Source organism: Pelecanus crispus, chromosome 2, assembly GCF_030463565.1.
Source record: "Pelecanus crispus isolate bPelCri1 chromosome 2, bPelCri1.pri, whole genome shotgun sequence".
In the NCBI taxonomy this organism is placed as follows: domain Eukaryota; kingdom Metazoa; phylum Chordata; class Aves; order Pelecaniformes; family Pelecanidae; genus Pelecanus; species Pelecanus crispus.
The window spans coordinates 71,329,907-71,352,434 of NC_134644.1; the positions used below are offsets into that span (position 1 = coordinate 71,329,907).

The 22,528-nt window shown below is 42.0% G+C and overlaps 2 protein-coding genes across 2 annotated transcripts in view; one reads left to right on the top strand and one right to left on the bottom strand.

The window, feature by feature from the left end:
* Positions 1 to 3,726, top strand: part of DCDC2 (doublecortin domain containing 2) — a 70,812-nt gene extending 67,086 nt beyond the window's left edge. The window contains exons 11-12 of the mRNA XM_075705957.1: positions 2,022 to 2,369; positions 3,619 to 3,726. Coding sequence (XP_075562072.1) covers positions 2,022 to 2,369; positions 3,619 to 3,726 — 456 coding nt within the window. The remainder of the gene's footprint in view (positions 1 to 2,021; positions 2,370 to 3,618) is intronic.
* Positions 3,727 to 19,008: 15,282 nt separating this feature from the next.
* NRSN1 (neurensin 1) lies at positions 19,009 to 20,634 on the bottom strand. Its single transcript, XM_009484788.2, has 2 exons — positions 20,446 to 20,634; positions 19,009 to 19,407 (listed from the first exon to the last, which is right to left on the bottom strand). The coding sequence occupies exons 1-2, from the start codon at positions 20,632 to 20,634 to the stop codon at positions 19,009 to 19,011; spliced, it is 588 nt and encodes a 195-aa protein (XP_009483063.1).
* Positions 20,635 to 22,528: the final 1,894 nt, after the last annotated feature.

A 22,528-nucleotide genomic window follows, 5' to 3' on the forward strand; every position in this document is an offset into this window, starting at 1 on the left:
ATTTGTTTACACCATGGTGTAAAGTCTGCACACTGCCTTCTGTGGTCCAAAATGAGCCACCATACTAAAGCAGTTCAGGCAAGGGCAGGTATTCTCTTCTGATTGTACCCACTATCAGGCAGTAACAAAAAGCTGGAAATAATAATATCTTGGATGACTAAAACAGCTAACTGAGAAAGCCTGGTGGGTTTACTTTTCTTCTTTTCTTACCCTCTCTTCATTTGGTGTTTGTAATGTCATAGCAAGCAGGTGTCATTAAGCAAAACCAAAACCACTCGCTTTTAGCTAGTGCTGTCTGGTGCATTTAATTGGTTCTGCCCTCCTCTGTTCATGGTCAGAATCCAGAGCTGCTAATTTCCTTAGCAGACTGAAAACAAATTAGTAGGTCACATGTGTAAGACTAGCAGGTAACTTCCAAGAATTTACAGATCTACAGATTCTTTGCTATCTTTATGTGCTGGAGATTACCGAAGTCGGCTCAAGTTTGCTTTGGATGGTGCCTTCTTTGAAGGTGTCTTTAAAGACTTGGCTTGTTTAATTTTTATTTTAGTGGTAATAAGGCCGGTTTGATGTCACCAGATGAAAGTGAGTCAGAAAGGCTTGAATGAAAAACATGCAGACACTACTGTACTGCAGAAATTACTTATGGAACCATTATTTATCTGGTCAGGTAACCATGTACTATTTCTAGTAATTTGTCATTTTATGGATTATTACAACACAATAACTTGCCCTTTTTGAAGCTGTGTCAATGCGGTATTTGCACTGGCATAATAAAGTTGTCTTATGTTGCTAACTTAGATATCAAAGCAAAAGCAAGGTGTTTCATCAAGAGGCTTCAATCAATTGTTGGTATTGCTGAACGGGCTTTTACTAATATGTTGAAGGTGATGAGAGAATTCTTTTGAAATGTTAGTATTAGTGACAGAAAGAGATTTTTAGAAGACATAACTTACCGGTCTGTAGCAGATAGCTGCCTGCATAAAGGAATTTCTAATCATAGTAAAATTCCAAAGACTTTTGATTAAGAGATAATCTATTGCTCTCAGCTTGTTTGTTTTAGATTTGGAGTCTGATGAGGCTGTGTGGGAGGCAGACACCCTGTCACTCCTGTGGGATTTTTTTTCCTCTTTATTTTCATTTAAACCTTAGCACAAGTACATAAGTCATCTTGGCAACAGGGGCATTGGTTCACTGAATAGTCAGGTGAATCTTCAAAGCTGAAACTGGAAGATAAATGACAAAAACTAGTTAGTATGTGCATCAGTCTTCCAGGTTGTCATGAAATGATGCCACTAACAGCTTTATCTATAGCGAGTTCCTGCTTACTCTTCTTCAGTATGGGTCAAGATCCTGTTCCTCCTGTCTGCTGGTCTGACTCTGTATAGGAAAAATTAATTGCTAAATGTCAAACAAATCCTAACTATGCTGTGCTACATAAGGGGTCTTTGGGAAGGGGAATGATGTTATCCTCATCTCTCTTGTTACTTTTCTGTGGATGCAAAGAAGACAGGCTGCACAACAGGACCGATTGGCATGGCATAGGTAAAATGCTTCTTGAGGAACCGTTTGTGGGCTAGTGATGTATGATATTTTATTGTGATAGGATTTTATAGGCTAGTGATGTATGATATTTTATTGTGATAGGATTTTATAAACAAGTACATACTAAATGCTAGAATGTCAGAGAACCTGGAATAGCTGGAACAAAATAGCTGTTGCCTGTTGCTGTATTAATTAAATCTAGCTCATTCCAGTTGTTTTGAGTATGGTCAAATGGATTAACCCAGTGTCATACATTTAAATCTCACTAACACTTTTTTTTAAATGTAGAATAGGAGTGCATTATGGGGTGTTAGTACAGGAGCATCATTTTCTGTCCTTGTAGACAAACCTCAAATTAGCATACTTACTCCCCAGTAATGATGTAACTGTGATTTTGATGTCTGTCACATTTCAGGATTGCGTGGAGCATTCTGATTAAAAGTGCCTCATAATGCTGCTGCTTTTCCTTTCACCAGAGGCCAGCAGAAACTGTAGATGAAGAAGAAAATGCGGAAGAGGAAAATGACAGGGGAGAGGAGGCATATAAAGGAGAGGAAGAACATCCAGAAGTGAATGGAGAGGAAAGTGGGGAAACTGTTAAAGGAAGAATTGAAGTGGAAGAAAACAAGAAGAAATTAAATGAGAATTATGAAGATGAAGCAGAAGAAACAGTGAATGTTGACCAAGCAGAGGAAGAGGAACTTATCCATTTAAATGGCAAGAAAAAAGAAGAAAATAGTGAGGGAATGGAGCACTTGAACTACCAAGGTGATCTTCAGCTTGAAGAAGAAATAAAAGAAGAGGATTCTGACAGTCAGAACCAGGTAAGTGTTTATTCTTTCAGTTTGTTGTTCTTAAGTTACTGTTCCCCATTCATCTCATCCTTAGGCTTCTCAGCTAGTCTCTAAGTAGCTCACTCCTGATAAGGTCCTGAGAGCATTTACAAGAACTTCAGTTTGTGGGAAAAAGCTGTTTTCCGTCTGTATAGATCAATTAAATCAGTGATTACATTATATGCCCTCCAACTGAGAAAGCAGATGTTTCTCGCTATTTGATGAATCTGCATCTCCTGCTTTCCTGAGTATGCTGAATTTTGAAAAAAAGTAATAAAAAAAATTCTTGCAATTTCCAGAAAAGCATAACCTTTATATATTTCCACACTACATTGTCCTTTAGGACAGAGCAGAAGGTTTTGTTCAGGAAACCACAGTGCCTCATTATTTTGATGAGTTTCACACAAGTTGCATTTCATAAAGGGCTCTTGCCATTGCTTTGTGGAATTTTCATCTCCTTTTCTTAAAAATTGGAAAAGAGTGGAGATGAACAAGATCCTCAAAGCAAGAGGCTTTACTCGGTTTAAAAGCAAATATCCCATTAATTTAGGAGACGCAGTAACATGGTGTTGGCTTTGGTGGAGGCATGCAGCCCAGAAAAATAAAGTGGACTACCCTGTCAGATGAACTGACCAGTGAACAGGATGCGGGCAACGAGGTGTTTTGTTTGATGGGAAGAATCCAGATCTGGGATGAGTGGGATTCTTGAGCATCAGAAGTAGAACAACTTGCTGCATATTCCCTGCCTATAGGCTGCTGAAAACCAGACTCTTCCTGTGCTTTTTGTGACATGGTTTCTTGCACCTTGCAACTGGGCTTTCTTCTGTTTCTGTATGACACACAAGAACATTTTTCAATTAAGAGAGCTGAGTAATGCGACATTTTCTTGGGCCCTGAATTTATTCTGTGCTTGATTATATTGATTTTGTTTGTTTGTTTTTAGAAAAGCTGAAGTAATTTATGGAAATGGAGAAAGTGAGTGAGCATTCACTTTAAATGGATATGTGGGTAACTGGATGTTTGATGAAAGAACTGGGGGGGAACCTCTAATTTGAGTACTTTCTCCTTTGGAAGGTATATAAGCATAAAGTAAATAAAAATGTGATCACTCTCGGAAAACATTTTTTACATATTAAGAATACCTTGTAGATATTTTAGTATGAAGTGCTTACACTGTATTGAAATGAAGTGAAATCTTTGTTACCCGACAAAGCTAACAGTACCTGTCCTTTTTCTCTAGGTTGATTCCCATCTCGAAAAAACATCCACAAATCCAAGGGTGACAATCACCAGCCCGCAGGAAAGTGAAAAAAATGACCAGAGCAATGACTGTGCTGCAGTTGCATAGATAGAAAAAATGTAATGAGCAGAAAATGAAAGATTATAATAAAGCATGTTATTTTTTGTGATTGATAACTTATAATGGGAAAATAGGTTGAGTCTTGAGATGATAATGCCATATGGTCTCATATAGAAAACGAACATTAATAGCTACTAGAAGAACATCGAAGTATTTTTACAAGGTGAGATTTTATGATAGAATTTGAGACGGGAAATAGAGGTGTACTGTATAGTAGTATTAGAAATAAATGAACTATTCTGTAGTATAAGATGGTTAGCAGTAACAGAATAACCACAACTGTTCCAGAAAAATGAAAGAAACCCCACGCAAATTCAATGTCAAAACTTCTTTGCTGATTTGTTCAGAAAAGAGAAACAATTTTTACTTTTAATGAGGACATATGTAGTTTTTTCTTTAAAATTCCACATGATATATATAATTTCCAGGCATAATATTAAGATATAATTAAAATACATTCCTCACGTAATGGACTTATGCCCACAAAAAGTGGTGTACTATAATGAGGTGTCAGTCCTAATGTTACTAAATAGTGGATTTTCAATATATTAATTAGAATCATTAGTTTTTACATTCATAGATAGCACTTATTTAGCACTGTGAAGGTATGTAGACAGCCTACAATACTGCAGCTTGTTCCCATTTACAGCAAGAAGTTTTGTTGATTGTCCTGCACCGATTCACTAACAGTGAATTGTTATCATAGTGAAAAAAATGTAAAGGAAGAGTATGTAGCAGGTTCATTTCAAAAGTTGAGTTTGGATGGATTTGTAATTCAGTCTATATGAAATCTAATTTATTGATGAAAAAAAAATGAATAGGCCTGGATTCAGACTGAAATTGCCATGAAACCATTGCTGTCAATGGAGCCATTTTAATATGAAACACATTACGATGAGCCCACCGTTTTTTTGTAAAAGTCAGCAACAATTGCTGTATTTATGAATCCTTTACATAGCCTTAATGGTTGGAAGTATATCATCATCTTTTTGAGCAAGCTGGCTCCTGGTAGGCTGTGGCTTAATTTGCGTTAGTAAATAAGGCATTGATCCACAGTATTAGTTCTCTTAATGACACCAATTCCACTGCTCTGTTCATTTCTCTGTAGTAATGGGAATAATTTGTAGTTCATAGAAATACAGCCCTGAGCATAATTTCATTAATTATACAAAAGAAATAGTGGGTTTCCTTATTGTTAATGCTGGTAAATTATTACTATGAGAAACTAAATGTAATTTTTGTTGATTTCATGCCATTAAGACAAAAATTACATTTATGAACAATTTGAACTTGAAGCACTGTTTGAGGAATGTGAAGAACAACTTGTCATGACTGAAACTCATACAAACATCTTCACTTTTTCTAGTATTACATATATTTTTTCAATTGAGTAGAAATACGTAGAGATCCTTCAGCATGTTTTTGAGTATTGGCAATGTAAGTATAAAAACCATAATGTTAAAAACCATAGGAACAGGGTTAGAACAGTTTGCCCTGTGGCATCTCTGAATTGTTGATGATTTGTGTGTCCTTTGTTGGACTGTCTGACAAAGATCTGAGGGAATATTATATTTGCGATCAGTTCAAAATAAGCTCCTAATTTAGCCAAACTCTTAAGCAAGTACGTATGCTTCTTTTCTTTGATACAGCAATTAAGCCTATGCTCAAATAGCTATGATTTCACTGGGATTTAAGAAGACATTTAAAGTTAAGCAGAAGTGGAAAAACAACCAACCCCCCGCCCTGCCCCTAAACAGAATGAGTGAAATAACTGTATGTGCTAGTGAGGAAAAATGACACAGAGAAATCCTCTAGGTACCTTTATACTTCATCCCGTACTGGAATAATATATGCAGTAGCATTAAAAGCCCTCAAACAATACTTAACCAGCCAGAGAAGGCAGCTCTGTCTCAGGGAGTTTAGGGGAATTTACCTGCTGTACCTTCTGTACAAAGCTGACCAAGGAAAATGGCTGATGCTGTGTTTTTGCTTACTTAGAGCTGAATAGCTCATATGCTTACCAGTAAGCATGGCCTTAAATGTGTTGCTGAATCAAGACAAATTACAATAATCTTGTATTGACATTACTGTGAATGGGCTCTTTGCTAGAAGTTAATGGTGTACCAAATACAGGACTCAACTTGCAGTCATCTTATTGCAGATTAAGACTTGAATAACCTCTGAGATGTTCTTCATCCTCAAAATTTTGAAGTTAAATCGACACCCAAAAATATCTGATGGAGATACTTAATTTAGAGAACATTTGCCTCAAAATGTTGTACCTAGAAACAACATTTAGAAGAAACTGAGGGATTTGTATGGTGATACTTTTCTCCCTTTGGTTTCTATTTACAGCTTCTGTCCACCAGTGGTTTCTGTCATTTCTTCCCTTTTCCCCAAATGTTTGGTGTCTTCCATGCTTAAAAGACTTACAGATACCAGTAAGAGTAATTTAAAAGCTTAAACTAAATTCTAGGCAAGTGTAAAATGATCATTTTCTTTCATGGGAACATGAAATCCTTATGACTGTTATTCAGCCTTTAAAATGTTTTCCCCTCTTGTTTTCTTGTAATAAAGACAGGATATATTTCTTCAGAATAGCAAATCAGACTTTTTGGAAATAGAGATATAACCATTTTATCATTCATCTTACAACACTGACAACATGAATTTTGTATCAGGTTCTTTTATAGAGATAAATTAATTTATGCATAACAAATAAATCTGATGTTAAAGTAGAAATTAAACAAGAAAGATACGGGTGGTCTTGCTAATAGTTTTTCTGTCTGGATTTGCTGTGTGTGATGGCTTAACTCAGTTTTACATGAGATACATTATTTTGTTAAGCTTATATAAAGTTATTTTATTAAGCTTATATGCAACAGTTCTGAGGTTTTTTTAAGACTTGTTTTCTTGTTTTGGTTTTATTTTTAAAAATAATTTGCTATTAAAGAGAACTAGCATACACATTCCTGTGTTTTGTCTCATATCAAGGCCCATTTGATGTTAAGTCTATCTTTGGGTGACTCACTTTATAAACCGGGTGATTTTGCAGCTGATAGGATTCTCCCACAACTGGAACTTTAAAAAAACAAAAAAAATCAGATTCGGTAGTTTTTGTATTGCAACTGTGGAAGAAAATATGCTGACAATTTAACTGTTACATATCTAAGAATAACAGCACAGTTAAACTGGCCACTGGTTTTTAATATCATCGTTCAGGTTAGGACTGGATTATTGGTATGTATATACTGTTCAGCTGATACTCAGCAAATAATGTGAGTTTTATCTGTTCACTGGCAATGCTTGAGAAAACTGCCCAAACTTCTAGACGTCTCCCTGCTGAAATTCCTAATTTCAGCAAAGCATTAAAGCATATGCTTAAATCCCATAGGACTGCAGTTTTCATTAAATTTTATCTAATGCTTCAGTGCTTTGACATATCAGAGCCAAAATAAAGCTAGCTTCCAGAAAGAAATGGGTGAAATAAGGAAAATATAATCCCCACTCAGTGGCATCTGACGTAAAGCGAAATAAACCTGTGTGCAGAAGGAAAAAAGAATAAGTATTGTGATTACTTGAAAATATGGGGAAAGGATTGTTTGCTTGGGTATTTTGATTGACTATCCCAAAGGTACATTAAAATAACTGTTAGATAATAAATGTAAGTAGAAAATGAAGTATCTCGAGGAAGGGTGTATTTATTAAGTAGTAGCAATCAGAATGACTTAATGGGATGCGGCTCAAGGATGTATTGTTTTGGATGGCTGATAGCCTTCAATCTAAGTTTTAATCAAAAGAAGTGCTTTAGACATGGCAATAGACAGTGAAGCCATCCGCTATCTTTAGATTATTGTGCATGTGCTTATTTGTATGCATTAATTTACAGGCATATGTGCGAACACTGTAACTGAATGCATTTGCTGTGTGTTCACACATACTGCACACATAAATAATGTGCATATATAATAATCTAATCTTGTTAGTGATGGGAAAAATTATTATTGATTGTAGCTGAATTTTGCTATAATTATACAGGAAAATACAGCTAAATCTAGTAATAACTAACCTCATAAAAAGGGTGATATATCTTTTTATGTGTATACTTTGATGCTTTGCTGAGCCAAGCTCAGAATGCTTGAAGCCCTGAAGTAAAGTGGAAATAGCAGCCTAAAACCGACTGGGAGCTACCTGGGTCATAAGGAAGTGGCCAGGATTTAGAAAATTCAAGAAAGAAAGTACAAGTCTTTACTACAACATGTGATACCAAAAATTTCAAACGTCTTTAGTACTAGCTACAGTGCAGGGAACATCTGATTTAAAGAAAGGAGTATTTTGAAACAGCAGGCAGACTTCCAACAACCTATGTGGTTACTAGGAATGCCTTTAAATGTTCATAATTTTCTTGCAGTCACCTACAGCCATGACAATACTTAGCTCTAATATTTGCAATTTTATAAATTCAATTATACTTTTCCCTTGTCCTCAGTGGGACTGAAGTCTAATTCAAAATACAGGTTTTATTAGTTGAGAGCTTCTACTCTCTAATCCTAAAAAGGTTTCAAAATCTCTTGTTTGGCATAAACTAGAAGGAATCTAATTCTCTATAAAATGATTCACAGTTCTGCATATCAAGAACATGTAGATTCATTATTATGGTTAATAGATTTTCAGAGGCACAGGTTTTATGCATACTATTTATACTGTGAACTCTCTGATTAGTGTCCGTGCATTTCAATGTGAAAACCAATGTCAGGTCTCTCTTCTGTGAGAATTGTTTGCCTGGACGCTCACTCTCATCTTCTGGACCCCAGCCTTTGTGCTGGCACTGATGCGTGTGTGCAGCAGGTGAAGTCAAGTTCCTAATCCAAGCTCCCTCTGTAGAATCATTTTTGAAGGCATTTCATTTACTTTTTCCATACTCCAAAATAAAACATGAAAAAGTTTTGTCCAAGGCTAAATTCCCAAGTTACAGCCTCGACACTGGTGATTTCCAGGTCCTGCCCTGTTCCAGGCTTCCAGGTGTGCAAAAAAGCACCAGCCAGGTCTTCAAACCACCACACTTAACACATTTGGCCTCAGTGGTTATACTGGCTGCAGTCCTCTAGGCTCTCCAGGTCGTGACTGGAGAAAAATTCCCCTCCAGAGGATGATACGAAATATCTGAGATCCTGGCTGAGTCACCCTTAATGGAAAAGGTAGCGTAAGAATTAGTCTAAAATTGGATGATGTGGAAAGACAATTTCCACTTGGGATCCGCTTCAAAATCCTTCCCCTTTGAAGAAGCTGACTTTCACAGGAAAGAGAAGCTTTGGCTGGCGCTTGCAAAAGGCAATAATAGCATGCAATAAAGCATAAATAACATAATACCACAGCACTGTTGACCCTGTAACAACTTCCAGTGGCTCTGGATGAATGGTGGGCCATGTCCAAAATGTCGTTCCCTCTTCAGCACGGTCTGATTTCCTCCTGTCTGCTCAGAGAGGAAGAAAAGAAACACTCAGAGTTATTCTGTAGCTGCCCTTGCCACAAAGTTAGGCACTTCTTTTTTTTTTTTTTTTAAACAAGTGTAAAATAAAGTATAGCTTGCAGAGGGGGTATGTAAATCAAAACCTGTACTGTAAAGTGTCAGGATGCTTTTGTTAACAAAAAGCATGTATCTATAAGGAGTTGTGTGTTTTTTTTTTTTTCCACTGTGCTACTTGTGGTTTGGGGTTTTCTTCTCCTTCAGCCTGTTTCTTAAGGAACATTGGATGTGCGAGGCCCCCAAAGGGTGTGGGGAAAAGTTAGAAAGGGACTGGGATGTAACTGGATTGGATCAGCTCAAATAAAGGGGAAGGTGCCAAAACACAGAGGAGAGGGCCCTAGCACCACCAATCCAAACTTTTCTACTGTCAGTGGATCAGCCTTCAGGTGTCAGGGCTGCGGAGGCTGTAGTGGTACAAGGAGCATCCTCTGGCAGGCTGCGTGCAGGGAGGGAGGCAGAGTCAACGTGGGTGTGACAGATCAAATTGGTGCTTGCGTTGTAAACTGGCAAGGCGTGGCTTTTGCCCCTACGTCTAAAACACTTCAAGCCTCACCATTTGGAGTAAAATCACATTTTCCCCACAAGTGGGAGACTGTGTTGAGATGTTGAACAAAAGGTTTTATAAGAAAAGTCTAAGGGAAACTACATTTCTTAAGACTCACTTTCAAATCTTTTTAGGGCCATTTCTTCTCTCTCGTTTCTCATACTATCTATATCAGAAACCAGAAAAAAACTTGTCAGCTTTCAAATATGAAAACATTTGCATTTCTTCCTCCTTCATAAACTGTTTAACTCCACAGAATGCAAAAGCATTGCTAGAATCTCATACTCCAAATCCAATGCATTATCTGGTAGGATAGATCCTGTCAAGATGCTGAAAAACACTAAGATTACATCATGTATTTTTAAGCAACATTAAAAAAAAAAAGGTAATCTTACTGAAATCAGTCATTAAGAAAACTGCTCCCAACCTCCCTTTTCCCCTGTAACTGAGCAAGGCTTGCCCGTACTGTGAGTATGCCTGCTGCGTGCTGGTGGCTGATCCAGCTGCTTCCCAGGTGAAACTTGCGACGTGGCAACTCTGGCTCGCAGGGGTGCGGGGTCCGAATTGGCCCTGGCAGCACAGCCGGTACCGCTGGCTGCGGTCTGCCCTGCTTCTCTGCCTTCCCTTCCAGGGGAGAAGCAGCCTCCTTCGCCCTGCAGACTTCAGCCCTGCTGTCGCCGCAGCCGTACCTCTCGTGGAGCTGCGCTGGCTGGCTGTGCCCCATACTGCCAGCCTTGGCTCACTTTGCCAGCACCGGGGAATTGTGCGAGTGAGGCTCAGCCCCCTGTTTCTTACAGCTGCAGCCTGGGAACTGTGGCTGCTTGGGAGGAGATAAGCTGGTGGGAGTCTTTGGGCCTCCTGCTTGAGAGGCTGGCAACAGCCAGCCCTGTGGGGGAGGGATAAGTACCCCAGCCTTCAGCTGAAGCAGTTTCATGGAAGAACCAGCTGAATGTCACAGAAGCAAGGAGCTGGGAAGTAGGGGAACACAAAGTCAGTGCTTGAGGTAGGAGAGAATAGCAATTTTATTTGCGAGTACTTAGGGGATGGGTACCATCCCTTTGCCTTTGTGCTCACATGGGTGGGTGGATTCTCCTGCTCTTGAGGGAAGAAAATATCTTCAGACCTCAGTGATACATAGATTTTTCGCTTGTCTTAGTTGTGAAGGACTTCTGATTTGACTAGAGATTTGACTGATTTAAACTCCTCTGTCTCAGTGATGAAGTAGTAGTGTCAGAGGCGAGCAGTCATGCTGCTGCTGCGCTTTGGATACCCAGCTCGGTACCCTCATGCAGAAGTTGCCCTTGTTTCCTGTACTGCCACAGGTTGTGGTTCCATTACTGCGTACCATCGCTGCATCCTTCTGTTTCTCTGCTGCATTTGCTTCTTCCAGCTTGGTGGTGAGAAATGATATTTCTAAAAAAAATGCCCGTGTTCCATGTTATTTCTCAGTTAGAGATTGTTGGTGCAAAGCTGGCATTCTCAGAGAAGCCTGAGCTTTACACCTTCCCCTGCCTTTCTCCTATTTCTCCCACTGCCCCAGAGTTAGCATGAAAAGGGAATTAACTTGCTAAGCCAAGAAATAGGATTTGCATCCACTGTTTGAAAGTAGTCTCCCTCTGCAGAGAAAGAGAAGTGGATGAAGGCTATTTCCCCTTTTCAAGAAGGCCTAGTTCAAGATGACCAAAGAGGTCATTGTTCAAAGCATCCTGACCACGTAGTTGTGAGTGGCTTATCCCAGGACAAGGAAAGTAGGGTAGCTAAACCTCTTGGGTGCTTCTGGCTGGGGACCTCACCCTCAAGCACATCTGATGCTTGCAGATGGGCCCATGTGTGTGAAGGGAAGCAGCCGTCTGCTGCGGTAGCATCGCGCCCATTCATGGGGATTAGAGCCTTCCCCTGGCAGAGCCTTCTCAAGTGCGAGTTTCTGTGGGCAAACTGAAGCAGAGGGGGTTTTGCATAAAAGGAGCGGGGGAGACTGGGAGGGGTGGGCAGTTAATTTCCAAGGCCTTAAGGTTAGTTATTAGGCTTTTTTCGCTTACTAATGCCTATCCACACTCAGATATACTGCTGCAAGCTCCGCAGCAGGGAGAGCCACTGCGCTGCAAAGGGCCCCTGAATTTGGCTGCTGGGGGGTGGGCAGGTGCCTGACTGGTGGGAGAGGGAAGAAGATTGTGGAGTGCTGAATGCCCTAGTAATGTTTGCCACTGCTTTCAGACAAATGCCTACTTCTCTGGAAGCCTGTTGTTTCCACCAGGAAATGAAAAGGACTGTGCATAGCACTTCCCTCTCAGGGCTCCCATACCAAAAGGAATGATGTCTGTGTCAGGCGCTCAGCAGCACGCGTATCCATGGGTATTCAGCTCCATCCACCCATGGTTCATTTCCCTGGCACATGGTGCTCCGAGAAGACCTGCCCCCTTTGCTGCTCACCCCTGCTGACAAGCAACGAGCCTGTGCTATATTAATTCCCTTACATGTGGGATGCAGACTGTAGTCTTGACACCTCTGGTTTCTGTGCTTTGCTGTGTGCATGCCTGAATGCAGGTGTGACGTGCAGGAGACACAGCCAGCAACCTCCTTGCAGAGCACATCTGGAGATACTTTGGTATATGCTTTGGGGTTTTTCTAAACCAGTATCTGTGCGATCCACAGCTGGGTGTTTTGAAGGTGAGGACTCAGTGGCCTGGTCTTGGAGAGTGGTTTGGGAACTGCCTTCTGTATGCCTGCCTGCTGGGTTGCTTGCAGACAGCCTGTATGAATAGACTTGGCAGCATACCAGACAGGAACCAGAGCCCTCTCAACATAGATGCATGCATCTGCAGAGAGAAAACAATTTGGCTATTGGCTCTGGAGCTACTTTTGAGCTGAGGCCTTCAGTTTATGCCATGGGTTCAGTCAGGTGAACTTCTGCATGATCTGGAGGATGCTCTTCTGTCATACCTTAGGCTAAGCATGTGCGGTGTCTGGAGAAAGAGCAGTTTGGTTCAGAGGGCAATGCTGAGGCACTCCTCAGAGGGCAGTCCCCACTGCTGGGGGGACAGTGGTAGGGCAGAGGACCCAGAGAATGCTCCATGTCAGGGCAAAGATTTGATAGCAGCTCATGTAGACATAAGGTTAAACACAAGAGACATTTAAACCAACTAACAACCTATGGCTTTCCGCAGTTGCATGATTGCCTGGAGATCAGCACAAGCTAGTTGCAGTCCATTCTTTTGTGATTTTGAGCTACACAGGGGCTGGTTACATGTGCTGCAATCATCTCTCTTTAATGGGTGTTGACTCCGAGGGACCAAGCTCCTACCACAGCCCATGTCATAAGTACTCCAAGAGATGGTGATGTCTACCCTGGGGAAATCTGAGACCTTGGCTCTCAGGGCATGTAAAAGTTCATGTGGCCCCTATGGTGGTTTTGGAAAAATGCTGGAGCGGCCCCTACCCTCAGAGCTCAGCTACAGGACGGAGCTGGCGCTGGCTCCTGTGGCTATGCTGGGTCTCAGCAACTGCCTCTGCTCTGCTTTGCACTGATGGTGTGTGTGCCTTGCTCTGGGCCAGCTCAGTCACCTCTGCTTTGCAAGGGGAGATGCAGATGAGCCCACTTGGTTGTAGCCTTACGAAGCAGTGAGCCAGAGAGCCAACCAGCCTCTATGTGACGGGTACTGGGGAACTCTCTGACAACCTGTGCTTCTCAGAGATAGTGGCAAAGTGTTCAGCAGTCTTTGAACTAAGTGGTTTTTTTCTTGGCACAAACTTGCTCTGGTTTCAGAAGAAATCCCTTTGCAAAGGGTCAGGTGAGAGCTGAACCCAGTCTGAGCAAAAGCTATCAGAAGAGATTTCTTTATTATAGCATATTAAAGGGAAAAATGTGTTCTCACACTGGGCACAATGCACTTGTCCAAGAATAAGGTCCTCATGCTTGTCTAGCCATCTGTGGTGAACAGAATATTGATGTTAAAAGTTGGGGTTTTTTAAACGTCTACTCCATGAACATTTTAGCCACCGTATTTGTGTTGCTCTGGTCACAGGTTTTAGACCTGCAGCAAGTTTTTTCTGTGCTTTCAATATTCACTGACTATCTTTTCTGATCTTCATTGACAGATGACCAATATTGATGCTTCAAGTGCTGCATTTTGTCAGATCTCCCCCAGGGATTCCTTCCTGCTCACCTCTCTCCCCCTCCATCTCCCTCCTGCCAGTGCTGCAGACCTGCCTCCTCCGTGCCACTGTTCCAGGCAGACATGTTCTACACCCCCTCCAAGATGTGCCTGGGGCAGGGGTCCCTCTTACCTCACCCCAGATGCTGTGCCAAAAATAGATGCAGAGGCTGAGGAAGGAAATATCAGGGTGCAAGGTTCCTGAAGGAGGCAGGGAGAGAAAGGGCAGCAGATGCTGAAGTCATTAGGCAAGTAGATGCAGGGAAATAATGACATTCCACCCAGGCCTCTCGCTGGCCGAACAAGTATCCTCCCAGCCTCAGACTGCGGGGTGCCTTTAGCTAGGCAACGGCCTGAAGCCATGAGTCTTGAGGCTGAAATTGCTGGAGCAGCACATCCAGTACATTGTTAAATTGACTAGCTTATTAGCAATGTTTAAATATAATCTCCCATCTTTATTTGCAAAATCCCATGAATGGTAAATTATGGAAAAAGTGAGCCTGCAAAAAACAGCTGCAAATGATTAGGCAAAACAATAAAACCAGTTACGTGCATGCTGTTTCTTCTGTTTGCGGGGCTGTTAGAAGTATTGGCCTGACTTACTGTTAATATGCAGAGATTATTTTCATAACAGTCCCTCTGTAAATTACCTGTCAGCAAAACTGAGCTTTGCCCTGCTTAATGTATATCAAGTGAACTAATGCAGGAAACATGCACTGTGTGGTCTGCTGTGTGTCCAGATAAGAGCTGAAGAAAATCAGGGTGTGGATGGATTGTTTGCCCAGAGATCAGGAGGCTCCAGAAGGAGCATGCGTGGTCTCTAAATATTGGAAATAGGAGGGAGGCTACATGGATCTCCCCATTTGCGATGATGTTCCTCAGGGGCAAACTGTGCCATGGGGATGACCTGGCAAAACCCAAACATCACTTCTGTAAGTGGTGCGTGGGCATTAACCCCAAACAGCCAGCGCAGGGTAATGCTCTGTAGAGATGCTGCTTCTCTCGGCAGTGGAAGTGGTGGGGTGAGGAGGGAGCGAGGCTGTGCCTCCAAAGCCCACTCAGGGAGCACCATATTGTCTTGCTACCCCTGATGTGCAGTGAGCTGAGGGCAGCCTGCTGTGCAATGGCAGGATGGCAGGTCAGTGCTGAATGAGCCAAAGTGCTAATTCCTTTATTTTACCAAAATTGTTGCTCTGCTATTAGCCCTTTGATAGATAGCTGCTGGCGAAGTGCATCCAACTATGGTTCTTACAGTCTTTTGCTGTCTCACTTGGATTTCACATCCTCGGGGGCCGAACAGCCTCCCCAGCATGCAGGTTCTGCCGCTGCTCTCCCCTGCCAAACCTCCCTCTCTCTGCTGGCCACTGGTCAGGACGCTGCAACCTCCCCACTCTGCTGCTGCTTTCATGAAGAGCTGTTTGCTTGCACTTGCGCATGATTAAAAATCACATACTTGGAAGTGGCAGGCTGAGGCTGTAGCAGAAACCAGGAATTAAATCTGCTTACAGTCAGCTCAGGAGGAGGGGATGTTTCTGCATCTCTGCCTTTGCCTGTGATTCACTGTGCACTGGGAACAAATGGAAGATAAAAGGGTCAAGACAACCTGGAGGGGGGAGGACAGAACAGATGCTGAAGAGAAGCCTTTTCTGCACAGTGTGGTAGGGGAAGCAGACCTAACCTTCAGGAGAACGTGTATTAACAAAAACGAAGTCAGTGATTGCCACTCAGACTGAAAAATGTGATTTCTTTCACCACAATTGCAGAGAAAATGGCATTTGGCTACAGTTGCATTGTAATATTAAGCCAAATGAGGCTAGAAGAAGGGCAAGAAATAAGGTGAGCATGAAGAAACTGAGAGAAGCCTCTTGAGTGGGGAGGTCAGAGGGTTGGAAAAAGAAGAACTTGGCTGCTCAAGCCATATTTTATTTGTACTAGGGAGTCCATTAATGCCCCCTTCGGAAAGGTGATGGCAGCCAGTGCCAGGAGGGGAAGTCCCAGGCAGTCCTGGAGTAGAGCGTGCACTGCAATTTGGTGGGGATGGGAAAAGGGAAAAAGATATATGGAAGGGAAATATGTGCAGGGACAGATTGCCCTCAGCCTCACTGGAAAGTTCCCAGAGAGCTTGGCTCCCCAGCTGGAGGCCATATCACAGGCATTTTCCATGAGAACAGCAAAAAGCACATCTCCACTGCTCTTTTGCTGATGCTTCAGTTCCTGCACTAAAGGATGAAGGTGTTAAAACATTACAAGGAAATGGATCTTGAAAATGTTTCTGACATGTCTTAGACTTTCCAGTATGTGGCTTCTTAATAGCAGCACAGCAATTTTCTGCTCAGTATTTCTACAAAAGCCCTATGTGCCACTGATTCTCTGCTGTGAAGGATTGCAGCCTCTGGAGGTCTTAATTCTGGGAAAGATCTAAGCAACTGAAACAAGGGTTTAATGAGGTGAAATGTGTGTGGCAACGTTAGCCATGACAGCATTACCAGCTTTGCTGCTGCTGCTGCTGCTGCTGAATCCCAAATGCACTTCCTATCCCAGCAAGCTTCAGTTAGATCCTCGAGGGGTTTCTTTTTCCCTAACACCTGGGTAATGCCACGCATGACTCATCCTCTCTCATACTGTCAAAGCACACTCAGTTCTGCAGGAGCGATGCGCAACGAAAACTGAATGCCTCGTGCTTGTATCAGCTCTATTCATTACCTGTCAGGTCAGCAGTCCTCTGGACAAAAATTTAGCAACACTGGCACATGTGGGGTGTGTTTTAAGGAGAACTGTATACCCATCTAGCTACTTTGGGTAAACAAGCCCAAACTGTGCTTTCTTTTCCAGCTGGATTTTTCAGTCAAACTTCCAGCACAGTGTTAACAAAAGGTAGCTGGAGAGAAGGGACTCAGTAATAGCTACAGGAGCCCTCACGCTCATCTCCTTTGGTGAACTTCACTGTTGAACTTAAAATGTCACATTTCCTCCAAGTACAATTTTTAATTAAAAACCCTCCATTGAAAAGGTGAGGACAGCTTGACTCCCCGCTGCCCATGCACCAATAGCCCAACAGCTGTGAAAGCTAATAGCAGTAAACAAAATTCCTCCCAGCCTGAAAAGAAAGCGCTGAGGACCCTCTCTACCTGGAATAACTAACAAACAGCAGCAGTGACAGCCTGTCCCTGTGTCCCAGTGCTGCTGTGTGCCTTGTGAGGAATCGCTACCTATCACCCCTGCTCTTGCTGGCTTGCTTTATAAATAATACATAGCTCCCCACCTTACCAGTGTTCTCATCTTTTCCTCTTTAGCACTGCTTCATCTGCTTCTCCTCCGAGATCACAATCTTATTTTTAAGCATTGGGTTCAATGTGCTTTTGCATTTCTAATATATGGGTGCCAGTGAAATGTCAGATGCGCCAAAACCTACTTTGTTTCATTGTCTGTAATCGTGTGCATGTGATGAGCTCTCGATTGTCCATCTTTTCAGTGCTAATGTTTGGACACTGCAATTGCATTGCTAAGATAGGCACTTTTCAGAAGAAAATTTTACTTCTGATGCTATTGGCAGCCACGATAATTATTGCACGTTCAGCTGAAACTTCCAAACATGTATGTTCTGGTTTATTTAAGTTGTGGAAGTATGAACCAAGTCACAGACCACAAAGTGTTTTATCAGCAAGGAAAAGAGCACAGCTGTTACCATGTACCTGTTTTTAGTGTGCTGGAATCTTTTTTATTCAGCACCAAAGTGACTTCCTCACCTATGAAAGCTGAAAACACAGACTGCATTAAGAGACCGGTGAGTTTTGACTGCCGATTTCTCCTTTCAAACTGAAATATTAGATTTATAGAGAAACCTGTTTGACTAGAAAGAGACTTTTCATTAAATCCATGGTTGGCTCACGCCTAGAATTTTATTCAATCCATTCAAAAAATAGACAGAACTATAAGGTGGCACATATTGTCAGAGAATACAAATGTCACATCTTTCTTTATACAGTTTAATTTAAATTCATAGATTAAGACAGTGAAAGAATTGCCCTGGGTGGGAAAATAATTAAGGGTCTTCCATGAAAGGACAAGTCTTCAGGTAAGCATTTACACAAATGTATCTGGTTAAGCATAACTTTTTCTATCCTCTATAAAAATATAAACAGCATTTCAAAATGTCTTTAGGTAAGTATGTCAAGGTCATTTAACATGGCATTAATGTACTGACAGAATATGGGGTCTGGGCATATCAAACCACATTTTGTAATCCATACCCAGCCAAGACTGAAACATTTTGTATAAGGTTCAAACATAATACAATGTAATGAAAGAAACCATATCAAATCAAAGATACACAAGTATGATGTTCCTCCTCCCATATGAATTCTTTATTTTGTACTTTTTGTTAATATGGCAACGATTAAGACAAAAGTGGCGGTTTTGCACAGGTTAGTTTTAACTCAGGATCAAGTATAACTTGCCTTTCCCAGAAAGTAACATTGCTGGTAAGCGACATGTGCCAGGATCAAATTAAGGGTGCTCACTGTCATGTATGTTTTACCTGTGCAGTATTTCTTTGATACAGACTGTAGCATGTGACAGGAGGACAAGTGCAAATTACAAGGGCAGAATCTTGGCTTCCCAGACAGCAGAACCAGGTGGTAAAAGTAAGACTAGACAGTATTTTAAAGGCAAGAAGAAAATGAAACAAAAAGCCAACTCATCTAAACTTTAAACACTGGGATGTAGGGTGTTCCTGGTACAGCTGTCGTAAATGCACCCTATGTTTTCCAGGGATGCAGTCTGATATGCTAAACACCTAATCATTGTTGCAAGGACTTACTGGTTCAACACAGATTAAAATGTTCAAATACACTGAATATATTGGTCACAGGTCTAATCACATAATTTCCCTTTTCCCAATTCTAAATTTGTATTGGAGCAGCTCTCCCATCAGCTGTGTATTTGTATAGCAGAGCACTCGATGTAATTGACTAGCACATATGCCAACAACAGCTGATATTTTCCAGTTAAAGTGATCTACAAGTGAGAAACAAAACCTAAGGAAAGGGTCAGGTTTCAGATAGAGGTTGGACATTTTGAACTTTGGACAAAGTGACAGGTATCTTTGATTCTCCCGGTGCTGGCGCTTTTGTGACTGGGTGCGCATGGGCTTTTATATCAGCTATTCTCTCTTTAAATCTTTGCTGGAGGTACTTTTCTTCTTTGGAGTAACTTTTAGCAAAAGCAGACATCAGCAGACACGCTGCCACAGTGGACCCTCCAACACAAAACAAGATTGCTCCTGCCAGCTTGCATATATCAAGGGACCCATTAAACTGAATGGCACGGCTATCCACCACAACAAAATCATCTTTCCCAAGAGCTTCAATTTTCGGTGGCACGAGAAAACCCACTACAAGAACCGTTAAACCTATCAGCATAAAAGCCGTCCCAGAGATCAGTCCGACCTGGAAAACAAACAAAGAAACAAACAAACAAAAAACCAATTAATACACCTTTCCAGTTTTTAGTTGGCAAGTGGTCCTAAGAAGCATTTAGCTTTCACAGTGCCTTGCAGGTACAGTTCTCTCTTCTAGGACAAGGCTGGTATTTTTCTTTTAGGTCATATGTGGCCCTACTAGAACATATGGAAAAAAACTGTCTGTTTACAACTACATTTATATAATTCCGTACTGACATGTCTGGAAACAAGGGAATATGCATCTCTATGTCTAAATAGCATTTCATGTCCAAAGGCCCCATCACAGAGAGGATCACAGTTTAACCCCAGCACTGTGTGACTGATTATTTCTTTAGCTTAAGGTGGTGGTTGGCACCAACAGTTCAGTCCCTGCTGATAGTCTGTGTCATATCCACCACTTGGCTTTTACTCCATGAAATGTCATTCCCTTGCAGGGATTAGAAGGAGGTTGCTATTGCCATGCTAGAAATATTCTGTGACCTTTCCACATTTCAAGTGCAAAATTTGGTTCACACAGAATAGTCCTACCATCAAAGCAGAAGGGCTGGATTAGACAGCCTCACAGGCCCCTTCCAACCTTTGGTGTTCTCCAATTCTGTCAAGTTCCCTGACCTTAATGGAGATCTTGCTGTTTTCTTGACCCCTATAGATCACACAGTCCCAGAGTTACTGCTGTTAACCTACCAGTCCTATTCCCAATAATCCGGTAGGACTATTATGGGTGCAGAGCAGAGGTAAACTACACTTTCAAACTATGGGTGGGGTTTCCCAGACAAGACTTTGATGTTTCAGTGACATGGCTCCTTGTGACAGAGAAACTAGAGGATCCAAAGACCCCAGAACTCCCTTGGAAGCTGACGTATCTTGGTAAGAGCACCCTGCTTTCAGACAGGTGGTTATTCAGTCATCTCGGGGAAAACTGAGCAACAGAAGGCCTTTCCAGATGAATACCTAAAACCATTAGTTGCATGGGAAAGTCTTGAAAGGGGAGTTTCTCTCTCCAGTAAACACCAATGGGCAGTACCTTCCAGAACGTAGAGCTCCACCTGCTAGGCGATCTCTGGATCTGAAAATCATCCTCATACTCCCAAATGGAAGCTGTGCAGTCCTCATAAAACTGATGCAGGTAGGACCGAACTCCATAGCGTTGGTACCCTCCCTCGGTGCTGCCCTGCGCATGCTTGGACCCGCAGATGTCAGCATAGGAGCTCATCCTTCCTACCTGCAATGAGAGGTTTCATGCAAAGCAGATTGTTATCGATGTGGCAGGAGAGCAAAGCTGGCTACAAACTCTCCAGATGACATGAAGGAAAGCAGCCCAGAAGAGACCTTTTCTTCACTTTTTTCCAAACCAAGAAATTTAGCCTGGTAGACTTGCATACAGTGACTCAGCTCAAGCAAACGCAAGGCACTCGGCATCTTGGCACAGCACAGCCTAAAGGTGCTGCAGGGAACATTCCCTCCCATACGCCAGGTGCCCACTCCCCATTTTTCGCACTAGTGTGCTACTGCGTTTCCAAGGAGATTGAAAAAAGCAGAACATACCGGGTAACAAAAGCCAGCATCCCTCAAGGGCTCAGGTTGCCTCTTATCCAGACTGCTTCTGTCAGTTAACTAAAGTTTGCAACCTCAGGAACTTTCCAAACTGCTGGGTAAGGTTTTTTTTAATGTTTTTGCCTGAGCTTTTGAAGTGCAGGACTAAGCATTGATGTAACATTCATAGCCATGAGAAACCGAGGCAAAGTAAGTCCTAGACAGATTGAAACTTTATATATCCTGTACTTAAATATGGATAATTAAAAATGAAAAAGACTGAATGCCATAACAGCACCAATCTGCTCACTGAAGAGAGTGAAATGGAAATACTAAACTTGTGGCAAACCACTGTTCCCTTGGAGAAGTCAATGCCCAAGCTCCTGCTGACTTTAATAAAATCAGAATTTTGCCTGCTATGAAAACTACCAACAATGTTCCCTGCTCTTTCCACTTCATGGAAATTCTCCTAAGACACAAAATTTGTATTTAACTGTGCAGATCCCAGGCCTGAACTTGCTTGCACAGGTGTGATGCTACTGAATTCATTGAAGTAATACTAGCCCCTAAAAAACTTGAGCAACAGGTCAATGTTACTTAAGCTGACTGACTTCTCTTTAAGTTCAAGAAGTGTCAGTCCAAAGGGAACTGTTAATCAGTAATTGCATCTGAATGTCACAGCTCAATTTATATCAGCTTCAAGCAGTTCATCTGATTGCCACAGCAATTTTACTTAAAGGGAAGGAAGGAAGGAAGGTTTGATGTGCTCATGGCAGCTAGGACCTCCCAATTTTGCAGCCCTACAGTCCTTTGCCCTTCAGGAATGGGTGATCTTGCTGGGTATGAAATACCCAAGTATGCAAGAAAAACAAGTGCTGCTGCATTTAAATTAAGCAGAAGCCAGAAAGTATCGATAGGGAATGGCAACAACCTGAATGAAGCTCTTGGCTGGCTCTGAAATCACCGCTGCCGTAACAGTGATCTTCCAGCCTTTTGGAATCTGGTTGTGTTCTTGGCTCAGGGATGAGGAGGGGTTTGCTTTTTCCTCTTTATGAAAACCAGTAGTCTTGTTTTTTTATTTATTTTGTATATCCAATATGTATTTAGTTTGGGATTTCATGATCTCAAGATCTTATAATTGCAAATACCTCTCTTGCAACTCGTGATGAGGTTTCAAGACTCCCACAGAAGTCACGACCAAGTGGAGGAGGAGGCCTGCATGATGCTGGAGGCCCTAGCAAGGGCTCCCTCCAGGAGATGGGGGGAGGGAGGGGACAATGCTAGTGGCTGAGCTTTGCGGAGCAGCAGGGCTAGCGCCAGGCTCAGCTTCTGGCAGAACCCCCTTCTTTGAACCCAGAACTGCCTTTGCATCCCCTGCAAGTTTCCCTTTTCCACTTCAGCCACCGTAAAGTGTTAGGAAATCAAAGAAGTACTCTCTGACTCTGTGGATGGGCATGCTCTCTGCTGATGGTACACCACTGGTGCCCTCCAGAGCGTGCTCAACGTGCTGGCTTTCCCAGGCAAGGCAGAGAAACAGACAGGGTGGACAGAGACCTTGAGACAGCAGGAAAATC